This window comes from Cicer arietinum, chromosome 4, assembly GCF_000331145.2.
Source record: "Cicer arietinum cultivar CDC Frontier isolate Library 1 chromosome 4, Cicar.CDCFrontier_v2.0, whole genome shotgun sequence".
Taxonomy (NCBI): Eukaryota; Viridiplantae; Streptophyta; class Magnoliopsida; order Fabales; family Fabaceae; genus Cicer; species Cicer arietinum.
In genome coordinates, this window is record NC_021163.2 from 38,375,471 (window position 1) to 38,388,641 (window position 13,171).

Sequence of the window (13,171 nt, forward strand, 5' to 3'; positions counted from 1 at the left end):
GAATATTCATCAAATAGAGTGATATCCCCAGTCATATGGTCTGAGGCTCCAGAGTCTACAATCCATGAGTTAGATATTCCCTTGTCAACAAAATAGACACATGAAGAATTACCTTTTTGGGCCAAGTCAGCAGTTGAGTGTGTGCTAGTGTTTTGAAGGGATTGTTGTAGCAATTTTTGCAACATCTCCATTTGTTCCTTGCTGAATGGACTTGGTTCAAGCGCTGGGGCTGCCAACACTTTACCTCCTTCTGATGTGGCAACATGGGCGCGAATGTCCCTTTTCCTAGATGGTTTCCAATCTGCTGGTTTTCTATGAATGACCCAACATGTTTCTTTGTTGTGGCCTGATTTTTTGCAGTGATCACACCATCCTCTAGATTTTTTGTAGCTTCCTTTCACAGCCAAGGTTGACCTTCATTAATGGAGATTTGATCCGTGTTTCCAAGCATGACTTTCCTTCGGCTCTCTTCTCTTCTCACTCCTGAAAATACTTCTCTGATGTTGGGCAGAGGTTTGTTTCCAAGGATTCTTCCTCTTACATCATCTAGATTCTTGTTCAGGCCAAGGAAGAACTGGTATATTTGGTCTTTCTCCACCAGTTTTTTGTATTGTTTGCTGTCTTCAGGGCATGTCCATACTATATCCTCATAGATATCCAGTTGCTGCCAGTAACGGGTGAGGGTATGGTAGTAATCAGTGACTGTTGCGTCTCCTTGTCGCAGGTCATGGAGGAGACTCTTGATCTCAAATATGGCGGAAGCATTATCAATATTAGAGTATGTCTCCTTGGCAGCACTCTAGATCTCAGCTGCAGTGCTGTAATACATGAAATTTTCGCCTGCTTCAGTGGTCATTGAGTTCAATAGCCATGCCATGACTAAGCTGTTCACTAGCTTCCACTTTGGGTAATCAGGGTCCTTTTTCTCTGGCTCTTTAGCATCATCAAGTGTAATCTTCCTTTCCTTTTCCTTGAAGGAAGATCCAGACAGATCTTGGCCATTTAATTTGTAGCCAGTGATGGGTATAGTGGTGTTTTCGGTCAGGTTGGTAATTGTGGAAGTTCCAGCTGCCATTTTAGGGTTTGGGTTTGTGACTGAACTGCTTTCTTCAACCATAGAATAATGGTGTTTTTCACTTGGACCAGGTTTGCTCGGATACCATGTGAATTATTAAGGAAATGATTTTTTCATTTCTTGAATTAGAATGGTTACAATTCTAGTTTAAATACAGCATTCCTAGTCTAATAAATAAATCATAATTAAATAGGAGAGATTAGCTGTACAAGTCCCTTGATATTCACTACAGCTTTCCAATATAATATAATAAATTAATTACAGAATAATCAGTCAATAAATTACTTATTCTCAGCCACAATTTAGAATTCAACAGATAATTTATATAAATAAAACATGCTAGACAAAGCAAATTTCATAAACAGCTCTGAACTTACATATGAAGATATAATTTGAGCCTTGATATTTGCAAACATCTGCAAGAAAAATAGAAAATCAAAGAGTCAGCCAGTTTCTAATGTAAAAAGCATAGGATTTTGTAGGAAGAGAAGAAAAGTAAGAAACAATGCTCTTAATAATACTAGATGTGGCAGATGCAGGGATATTTCCTTTTTGAAATTACTACGCTGTTCTTGGATTTAGTTATCCCAATACTCTAGAACCGATGGAGTCTACCAAGGTCATTAGTTGAAACTGGTGAGAGACATGTATCAGCTATATGTGCCTTGGAGATCACACCCAGCTATAACAATATCAGTCACATAAACAATTAGATAAATGGACCTCTGAGTGGCGACAGCTTGCACTACTGTGTTAAATTTGCCGAACCAAACTCAGAGATTGTTTAGACTATATAGAGGCCTTGAGTCCGACAAACCATGATAGAGGAAATCTCACAAGAAACAAACCCATGTGACTACTGCATATACCCTTCCTTGTCAAGATCACCACCCCAAAAGGCATTTTAGTGTCTAGTTCAAAAAGAGAAGTTTAGTTCGGGTTTTCGTAAGAAAGTATTGCAGAAACCTAACCAAAACAAACGAACTATTTTGAATTGGTTTGGATTTTTTCTCTCGTAAAAAAACGAACTAAACCGACTTGTTACACCTCTACTTTTACAGAAAAATGGGTCACTGTGCGAGTGAAATGTTTTTTAAGCTGAAATTTCATGGTTGGACAGATCGGAAGATTTTGCTCGGATGGTGGCGGTTAGACTAGAAAAGGGTCGCTAGAAAATTCTCCGACAGTGGTGGTAGGTGGCACTGTGGCAGTAGTGATCGGTATTGATAGAAACAGAAGACAAAAAAGGGGGCTCATAGAAAGAGATGCAGAAGCACTGGAACGAAATGGAAACTTTTCTGGCAGCGGCTGTAATGAACCCCTCTTGTAATATAGTATGAAGTTACTCTAATACCATGTGGAAATTTTATATTTCTGTCTTAATGATACCACACTCACCTCTATTTATACTAATGTATAGAATAACTACAAGAAATGTTAATTGATACGTTAGAATATCTCATTGTTATTATGATTTGTTCCAGATTTAGGATTGATTCTATGTTTCTCTATAAGTATAGATTAGTATTGAGTCTTTTGTGATCAAGTCCTAGGTAGTTAATCCCAGATAGCAGTGCGTTGCGGCCAACCCCAAAAATGGGATAGCAGGATAGCGCGTTCCGGGATAGACAGGATAATTGCTATTTTTTTGAACAAATTACATGTATAATATTATATAAACCTATATTTAATGCAAAATTAACAAATTACTCAAACTCTGAAACATTCATAATTAGTAATAAGAATTTACAAGTCTTACTTTAGTCAATACATACATTGAAATACCAACAAAAGTCAAAGAAATAAAGATGATACATATTGAAGTCTTTAACACAGTAATAAAATAACTAAATATTAAAACTCAAATGCATGTTCTAGTATAGGAATCAAAGATAAGCATCATCTTCATTAGCCTATTCTACTTCTTAGGTGAAAGTAGAAACAATAAAACAAATAAGAAAGAAATAATAGCCATATCTCGCTGGGAAACGTTGGGATTAACTATGCCGGGATAGCGGGATCTCGCCCAGATCTCGTCGGGATCTTGTTTCACATTGTCGCGGACACGCCGTCGCGGTCAGGCACTGTACCGCACCGGACAGCGGGATCTCGCCGGGAAACGCTGGGATTAACTACCTAGATCAAGTCAGCATTAAACTATTACCCATAATATTCAAGCTCTTATTATTTTCTCTACTCATTTTCTCTAAAATCCCACAACTTCAACATGATATAATTGGTAACTCATATACTAATAATAAATTTAAGCATTTGTCTTCATGCTGTCTTTTTTATTGAAAGTCGAATATTTCCATTTCAGTTTATCCCTTTTTCTGCTGATTTTTAGAGGGAGTTTCCAATGAGTGTTTTGGGATATGGGTGGATACTTTTTTTTAATTTCCATTAGCTTTGTTATGTAACACGCTGGTTCTATAAGGGTGCTACTTAAGACACTTTGTGATTCTGAAATTATAAAATAAATAATTTAGCATACATAATTAGAAATTTCACTTCTTTAAAATCATTCTACATTGAATAATTTAAATTTAATATCACACAACTTGACAATTTACCCCTTTTTAAACCTACTTAATGATCAGTTAAAGGACTCATAGTAGACTCTTGCTGTGATCCGGTGATCCGATAATTTTGGTATTTTATTCTATCATTGGATAGCTGAGAAGTAATCCAAATAATCAATAAAAGGAATCATAGTAGACTCTGACTGTGATCCGACAATTTTGATATTTTATTCTAACATCGGATAGCTGACAAGCAATTCAGATATGCTTCTCAGTTTTTCCAACATTCACTTGTTACCTAGAAACATTAGTTAAAACGTTTTATATGTAAAAAAATTGTACCAGGTTTCCTATTTGGCCCCACATCTCCTATAAAAGTTTTATCCATAGAAAAGTAAAAACAAAAAGATAATATATCCAACATCAGATCTGACTCAATTTTGTGGAATCTTTTCTTTTGAAGTTAAGCCTCCTGGAGGTATTACCCTATGCACCATAAATAACCTTCTATGAAATGCCATGAATGGAGAGATGTTGGATTCTTTTTATTTTTTACTAAAAGAGAGATGTTGGATTCTTGGAAGCCAACATTTCCATATTTAAACATAAATCATAATATCAAATATATGCATTCTCACATCCTACTAGTATATGGAAGAAAATGGTTACTTGCATACAAACATTAAAACACCGGGAAGAAAATGATTCCCAAATTTTAAAACATTGATGTCCAAACACAATACCGGCAGAGTATATGATTTGATTAGAATTAATATGAATCTGAGTTTATAACACTTGAAACAGATACTCTTTGAATTGGAGTTGAGTCTAACTGAGCTCTACAAAACCAGTGACGGTTGCCTCCCACTTATGATCATTAGGCTATATTAACATTCAATGTAGTACTCTAAACCCTCTCCCTTCATGCCCAAAACTAGACTCTGGTAATAGATGATTCAATGGATTTTAGATAGACTTTAATATCATATAATTTGACTAACTCAACCCTACAAAACTAGTTTGTTAATTGAGAGTTGCCTCCCATTTTCTTTACCATATCACATCAAATGCGCTATTCTAAAACAACACAATATACTAAAATTGAACCTAATAACAACAGGATAGTCATTACCTCTTCATTGATTAGTATCATACTTAGAATTGCTCTGCTAAGACTCCACATATTACCACGGTCCTCCAATACAACAACCTCAAATACAGTTCTTAATATCTGAGGAAAAAATAGACAATGACTAAGACATGGTGAATAACATGGTAACGTAAGAGAAGATTCAGAAGAAACAATTTTATTTTGATTCATTATTCTAATCAGAAATAGAATATGTATAGATGCTAGAAATATGGAAAAAATAAATAAATAGGTAATCCATTAAGTAAACATTAATAGCAGAATTACAGGTATAATAAAAACATAATAGCTTATCACAAATTCACAATCCATCTAAATACAAAATATAAAAAGGCTAGAAATATAAAACAAGAAATAAATTAGGTAATCCATTAATAAACAAGAGTTGTAAAATTACAGATATAATAAAAAACAAAATAGTTTTGACTGTTGCTTATCTAATTAATCTGAGTACCATCTCGTGTTATAGAGGTAAGGTTAACCCTGTTCATATTATAATCCCACTCTTTCTGTTATGAAGAGTCTTGAGTCTTAGTATTTGGGTGTGTTTCTTTTGTCCATATTCATAAACAACACATAACTATGTTATAGAGGTAAGGTTAACCCTGTTCATATTATAATCCCACTCTTTCTGTTATGAAGAGTCTTGAGTCTTAGTATTTGGGTGTGTTTCTTTTGTCCATATTCATAAACAACACATAACTAAGTTGGATTCTCGCGCAATTAGATGTGTTTGTGGGTTATCCTCATAACAAAAAAGGGTATAAATGTTATCATTCTCTTAAGTCGTAAGCACATTGTTTTGTTCCGGTTCCTCCATTGTTTTTGCAGCGGGTTCCGGCTCCTCTATTTTCTTGTGTTTTACAGGAATCAGCATGCTCGGCACCAATTCCAGTGTATCAAAAAAGAAGTAAACCTGACCATTCTAGAAACAACTTCAATCACATGAATTGGAGGTAAGTACTGAAAATTATTCCTCTATTGGTGATTCTCTGATTTCTAATACTTGTGATTCTGATCCAAATGATTTACCTATTGCTTTTAGAAAAGATAAAAGATTTTGTGCTTCTAAATATATAGATATTCTATTTCTCAATTTGTCTCCTCTAATAATCTCTCCCTATAGTATTAGATTTTTATTGCAGTTGTTGACACTGTGAGAACACATCATTTGTTCAAAAAGCATTGAAAGATAAAAACTAGGTCCAAGGCAAGGAGGCAAGATCCAGTTGGATGCAGGTGGATCTGTACAGTAAATCACAAATCAAATGACACCCTCGATCGTTACAAGGTCAGACTAGTAGCAAAAAGATATACTTAGACATATGGCGTCAATTATGAGAAGACATTTGTTCTAGTGGCAAAGATAAATATTGTTCAGATCTTACTATCTCTTGTTACCCCCTCTAGATGCGAACTGCATCAGTTTGTTGTCAAAAAAGCTTTCTTGCATAAAGACTTAGAGGAGGTGTATATGGAGATTTTCCCAGAATTTGGTCCCATAGGTGAAGCCAACAAGGTGTGTCGATTGAGTAAGACCTTATATGTACTAAAGCAGTGCCCTCGAGCGTGGTTTGGAAGATTCACAAAGACAATGGTGTATTTAGGCTATAAGCAAAGCCAAGGAGATCATACCCTTTTCTTCAAACATTCACGAGGAGAAAAACTAAATTGACGACATTATTGTTAAAGGAGATGATTTGACTGAGAATTCAAGGAGAAATCATTAGTTGAATTTGAGATGAAGGACCTTGGACAATTCAAGTATTTCTTGGGAATTGAGGTGCTTTACAATTCAAGTATTTCTTGGAAGTTATCTTTTGCAGGAACCAAGAAAGCTTGGGTGCAAACCTACGAGTGTTTCGATAAAGAAAAATCACAAAATGACTTATGAAGATGGAAGTACCAAAGTTGACAAGGTCCAATATCAAATAATAGTGGAAAAGTTGATTTACTTGGCACACGCTAAGCCAGATTTGAGAGTGAGACATTTGCATGCTTTAGACCGTGTTCTACACATATATCAAAGCCACTCTAAGAAGAGGACTCTTGATTAAAAGAGGTGGAAGCCTAACTATAGAGGCGTATATTGATGTTGATTATGCAAGCTCAGTGAATGATAGAGAAGATCTACTTCAAGTTATTGTGTTTTCTTGTGGATCATCACTATTGTTCATAATAATGTTCAACATGACAGAACTAAACACATTGAGATAGACCGACATTTTATTAAAGAGAATTATAGTGAATTGATAGCTACAGCCTACATTCCTCAAAATGGCAGTTTATCTCAATATGCTTGGTCTTCTCATGAAAAACGGGATTTGAAGCAATGTGCAATGCAACTTGATTATCACATATTAGTGTCATTGGGTTTGCCTCTTCAAATTCAAGTTCTTTTAGTAACTATTTTAACCAGATTAGTTCACATACTACTAGTGCCATGGCTATATATTTTGCTTCAGCGTTGGATCTTGCATGAAAAATTATTTCTTACTCTTCCAAGATATTAAATTTCCTACGACAAGTACACAATAACCAGATGTGGATCGTCTATCAATGGGTGAGCCTACTCAATCAGCATCTGAGTAACCAACTATCTGAGTATGTCCAATCTTCTTAAATGAAACATTTTTCAGGTGCACTTTTGATGTATTTAAGAACCGGATTACAACATCTATATGTTCTTGGCAAGGAGAATTTGAGAACTGGCTTACCACACTGACAGCGAAGGAAATGTCAGGAGGGGTGACTGTGAAATAGTTTAATTTTCCAACCAATTTCCTATATCTTTCTGAATCTAATAGAGGCTCCAACTAATTAGGTAGGAGTTTGACATTTGGATCCATATGAGTATCAACTGACTTGGCATTTAATAAACATATTTCTTCAAGAATATCCATAGCATATTTTCTTTGTGAAATTACAAGCCATCATTGGATTGGGCTACCTCAATACCCAAAAAATAACAAAATTTACCGAGGTCTTTAGTTTAAAACTGATTTGAAAGATGTTTCAACTGGAGTATTTCTTGTTGATCACTACCAGTTATGACAATTTCATCCACATAAACAATAAGATAGATGCACCCTTGGGCTCAGTGATGATAAAATACAGAGTGATCGACTTCACTACGAATCATATCAAACTCTTGTACTACCAAGTTGCTAAACCAAGCTCTAGGAGACTGTTTAAGACCATAAAAGGACCTGTGTAGCCGACAAACCATAGTGGAAGACTCCCTTGAACAACAAACCCTAGTGGTTGCTCCATATAAACTTCCTCTCAAGATCACCGTGCAAAAAAGTATTTTTAATGTCAAGTTGATGGAGAGACCAATGTCAAATTGCTGCAATGGAAAAAAACAGTCTGACAGATGCCATTTCGACAACAGGTGAGAAGGTATCCCTGTAATCCAACCAAAAAAATTGAGTATATCACTTGGCTACCAAGCGAGTCTTAAATCGACCAATCTTACCATCAGGGCCAACCTTCACCGTATAGAGCCAACGGCAACCAACAAAAGACATCCCATGAGGTAAAGTACCACTGCTTTGCCGAGCATACATCTCTTCAAGCATTGCTTGCCTCCACTCAAGGTGGGATAATGCTTCACCTGAAGTTTTAAGAATAGAAACAAAATACAAAGAAGACAAGCAAGTGTAATGCAAGGGAGAAAGACGATGATAACACAAATCAATATAATGAGGAGATGAATTTCGTGTTGTGCGAATATCCTTACGAAGAGCAATGGAAAGATCATATTCAGGTGGCAAGGCCAAATCTGGTGGTGGTTCAAATTATGGTTCAAACTCGAAAAAGATAACATCAAGTGATGTAACATATCAGTGTAGTGTAGGAGAATAACAACGATAGTCCTTTAAGGACCGATGATATCCAAGAAAGACACATTTGAGTGATCAAGCTGACAGTTTGTCCAAACCGGGAGACAAATTGTGAACAAAACATGTGGGTCCAAAGACACGATGTTGTAGTGGGTAAAGAGGGGTATGGGAAAAGATGATCGAATGAGGGATATTGCCATCATAAAAAGAAGACGACATACGATTGATAAGGTAACATGTTAAGACTGCATCTGCAAAAACGGAATGGAACATTACCATGGAGAAATAAGGTTCGTGTGGTTTCAATGAGATGCCGATTTTTGCGTTCGACTACCCCATTTTGTTGGGGTGTATGAGAACATGACTTTTGGTGTAGAATACAATTAGAAGTCATAAAATTTTGAAATTGATGGAACAAATACTCCCGAACATTATCACTTCTTAAAGTACGAATGGAAACACCAAATGAGTTTTAATTCCTTAATAAAATTGCTCAAAAAATGAAAACAACTCAAATTTATTTTTAATTAAAAATAACCACGTACAACGAGAATAATCATCAATAAAAGTAACAAAATACTTAGACTCTAAAGTAGACACAGTACGAGAGGGACCCCAAACATCATAGTGAACCAAAGCAAAGGGAGAAAGACATAGTAACATAATACTTAGAATTTAAAGTAGACATAGTACGAGAAAGACCCCAAACGTCAGAGTGAACTAAAGCAAAGGAGGACGAAACCTTTTTATAGACTCGACCAAAAAAATGTGTATGAATGTGTTTTTCTAACTGACACGACTCACAATGTAAAGTGGACAAACTAAGCACTAGTTTTTGAAGTTTGGTAAGACTTAGGTGTCCTAGCTATGCATGGATAGTATGAGGGAAATATGTGGTAAAGCATGTTTTCGATGATGGAGAAAGGTAATAGAGGCCTTAAGACTCACATTCGACGCCAATCGTTCGTCCCGAACTCCAGTCCTGCAAGGTAACCTTATGATTGGTGAAAGTAATTATACAGTCATGGGACCGAATCAATCGACTAACTGAAAACAAATTAAAAGGACACCCAGGTACATAAAGAACGGATGCAACTGAAATAGAAGGGAGAATTTGAACAGTGTCAACCCCTTGAGACCGAGTTTGAGAGTCATTGGCAGAAGTTATAGTAGGTAAAAAACCAGATGTAGAGAAGAAAGAAAAGACATTTATTATCAGTGACATGATCAGACGCATCAGAATCAAGAACCCAAGAGCCGAGAAAAGATGAGTGAGAGAGGTAAACAGATGAATTACTACTGTGTACAACCGAAGCAGTAGAACTAGATTTCAGTTGACTCTGAACCCACCAGAGGAAATCTTCATAATTGATCGCGGAGGCTTGTGGAGATGGTGTAGTCTGAATAGTGGCAAAAGGATCGACCTGAGTTACATTTATTGAAGGCAAAGGCTTACCATGCAACTTCCAACAGCGATCAATAGTATGTTCAAGTCGATTACAATGCTCATATTTGGGACGAGGCTTAGAGTTGGATGGTCCTCCACGAGAGCAACTCTGATTATGTCACAGAGATGCAAGGGTAGCAGTGTCACTCGGAGCTGAAGTAATAGAGGGCTCAAATGGATGCTATGCTGGTACTTGAAGGAAGATCGCTGAGGTAGTAGACATATTCGGAACAGTAATAGATCCCAAAATTTGATCACGTGTTGAAGAGTATCCTTGGGGTAGGCCATAGAGTGCAAGAAGCATGAAGAAGGTGTTGCGTTGATCCAGCCCCTTCTTTTGTTCAACTGAATAACTTGCAACAAGAGGAAGAAATTAATTAAAATCATAAAGTGCACTACAAGCAATGCCAAGATATGAAGAAATAAAGTTGTTTATCGTCTTCGGAGTAATGTTATTCAGCAAACGGTGACAAACTCCATAAAGACGTCGAGTGTCATTAGTGTAGAGTGTCATTGTCCGACTCCAAATCAATTCACACATGAGGTGTGGACGGAAAATCGGTTTAACATCTGGATGAAGTGTAGACTTAATGACACTACAAAACTGAGCATCTATCTGCTTCCATTTTGATGTTTCAGCCGCAACCACCTTTTCAGGATTTTGAGTGAGATAGTCTTCATAACTTTGACCAAACATCCATAGTTTGATGTCGGCGTCCCAACTGTCATAATTTGATCCATTCAATTTTTTCGACAGAGAGAGGAGATATTATGTAGTTGGTAAAGATGCTCTTTGTTTCAGACATAGACGTCATGGTCGGTATAGAGTGCCAGAAAACGCGTATGAACCGGGAAAACAGAGGTTGTTTGAACTAGAACTCGTATATGCGTGACCCGAAACTAAAAACTCAGGACGCGCCGTCGTAAACGGTTGTCGGACGTGCCTTCACGCGCGGTGGCAAAGGGTGGCAGGTGGATCTCACGCACGTGGAGAGAGGCGGCACGTGTGGGCGCGTTGGAGGCTTTTTGACAACGCGCGTTGAGTGGTGGGCCGACCTGGGGTGTACGACGTTGTTAGAGTGGTCGTTCGTCGAAAAAGGTCATCGGAGAGAGCGGCGGCAGTGACGGCAGAGCTTGGGCGACTAGAAAAAATTGAGGGAACAACATAGAAAAGATAGAGAGGGGGAAACCAGAGTTGAGAACAAGGTTTTCCGAAAAAAATAAAAATTCACCGGAGACAGTGGGTCTACCGGGTGGTTGAAGATCAAGGTTGTCTCTCAATAGGCTCTGAGACCATGTTGAATGAGGAGAAAATGTTGAGAGACATGTTGAATAACCTGTGTTTCAACTACACAGTAGAAGTTTTTTATATAGACTTTATGTGATAAATACGCATAGTGGCACAAATACTTATAGACTTTCTATTTATTTACATACTAATATTTTATTTTCAATAATCTCATAGGATTAGTTTCTTATCATAGACTATCTCCTAAGATTAGTTTGCATATTACTTATAATGATTTGTTTCTTGGTTTATTTATTTATTTAAGAGTCTTGTATACCGAAAAACAAACAGGGGTTGGTGTTAGTCTTTTTGTATCAAGTGACTATCAAATCATTAACAATCATATTATACGATTATCATATTCAAAGTCACTATTGCTTTTCTTCTTTTCCAAAACCCACAACTTTAACAAGATGGAAAAATATACATAGTAGGATAACAATTTGATTGATAAATTAAAACTGAAATGGCTATAACCAAATTTACACTTTGGCATCAAGTAAAAATGCAATATATGTTTGTTTGGCAATGTTGTATCATCAATGTTGTCAATGGCGGAAGGCCAAAAAAACCGCCATATAAACATGCCATTTAACAAATGACCGCAATTTAACAACACTGTTTCTCATGAATATAAGCTCTAAAGTTTATAGATTTGACATTAAAAATATGGAAGGTATTAGTAGCAAGTATGTAATGCTATGTATAATCAGCAATAACTAGTTTGGGTATAACGAAAAAGGAATTAATAACTATTAGAATATTAGAAAATATTTTATAATATCTTTTATATCATGTTAGAGTATCATGAGTTATTTCCTAAGACCAGTTTATAATCAGAGATATTTTAGAATATCTCTCATCATTAGTATGACTTGTTTCTGATTTAGGATTGAGTCTATGTATCTCTATAAATAGATAATATTATTAAGTCTTTCATATCAAGCTAGCATAAAGTTATTATTAATAACATTCAAACTGTTATTATTTTCCTTCCTCCTTTTCTCTAAAATCCCACAACTTCAACAATAAAAAATTTGACTACAAGACATGCAATTAAGTCAATTTTGGGTGATGCCATCTAGCGCATCCCAAACGTGGTAGAGGCAGCTATTTTTAGCAGTAAAAGTGGCAGCTGTGGGTGCAAAAAATCAGCAACCGGCAGTGTTGCACACCAATATAGCACTATTTACAATCTTTCAATTGACTATTTACAAACAGTATATTATAAGGAAATCGAGGGTCGTATCTAAGCAGAGAGAAAACCACAAACTTACTCTAGAGAATAGCTCAGGAAACTCAGAGATGAGTCCAGCTGTATTAAGAGCAGCAGGTGAGGTAACCGACTCTCCAACAGTGACAATGTTGAAATAAAATGTAGCCAAGTTGTCAATAGCAGAGGCACACTACATAAACAAAAGGAAATTTAGAGCATGAAAGTAAACAAATGGCATAACATCATTAAATAAGTTGTGCTTAGTTTCTTTGTTGATGAGCATATACAAAGTGACATGCACATCAGGAATTAGAAGTCGTATTGATGTTGTCATTATAATAGAGTAAAATTATCATATAACCAGAATATGTGGAAAATTATACAAACCTGCGATGATATTTTTTCACTCAAGTCTTTAATGCCTAACTCGAGTGATCCAACAATTCGCATGAACGCAGTTTTATCTAAATTGAGAACAAATGACAAATGGCCATTGAAAAGAATCTCTAAAAATGAAAAGTAAGACATAGCAACCTGCAGAATAGATCAGAAGAGAAAAATGTTTGTAGATTAAATTTTATCCAAATGATCAGAAGCTATGACTATAAATATGCTATGATAGGTTGAC

General features: G+C 36.1%; 1 protein-coding gene across 5 annotated transcripts in view; it reads right to left on the reverse strand.

Moving 5' to 3' along the window:
• LOC101505659 (uncharacterized) overlaps window positions 1-13,171 on the reverse strand; it is a 48,055-nt gene that overhangs the window by 2,361 nt on the left and 32,523 nt on the right. For 4 of the 5 annotated variants that reach the window (XM_073367102.1, XM_012711994.3, XM_073367101.1 and 1 more), the window contains 4 exons: window positions 12,931-13,077; window positions 12,605-12,733; window positions 4,730-4,828; window positions 1,453-1,491 (listed from right to left, as the gene is read on the reverse strand). In XM_073367102.1, the coding sequence (XP_073223203.1) occupies window positions 1,453-1,491; window positions 4,730-4,828; window positions 12,605-12,733; window positions 12,931-13,077 (414 nt within the window). The remainder of the gene's footprint in view (window positions 1-1,452; window positions 1,492-4,729; window positions 4,829-12,604; window positions 12,734-12,930; window positions 13,078-13,171) is intronic. The other variant, XM_073367103.1, reaches the window with a different exon arrangement.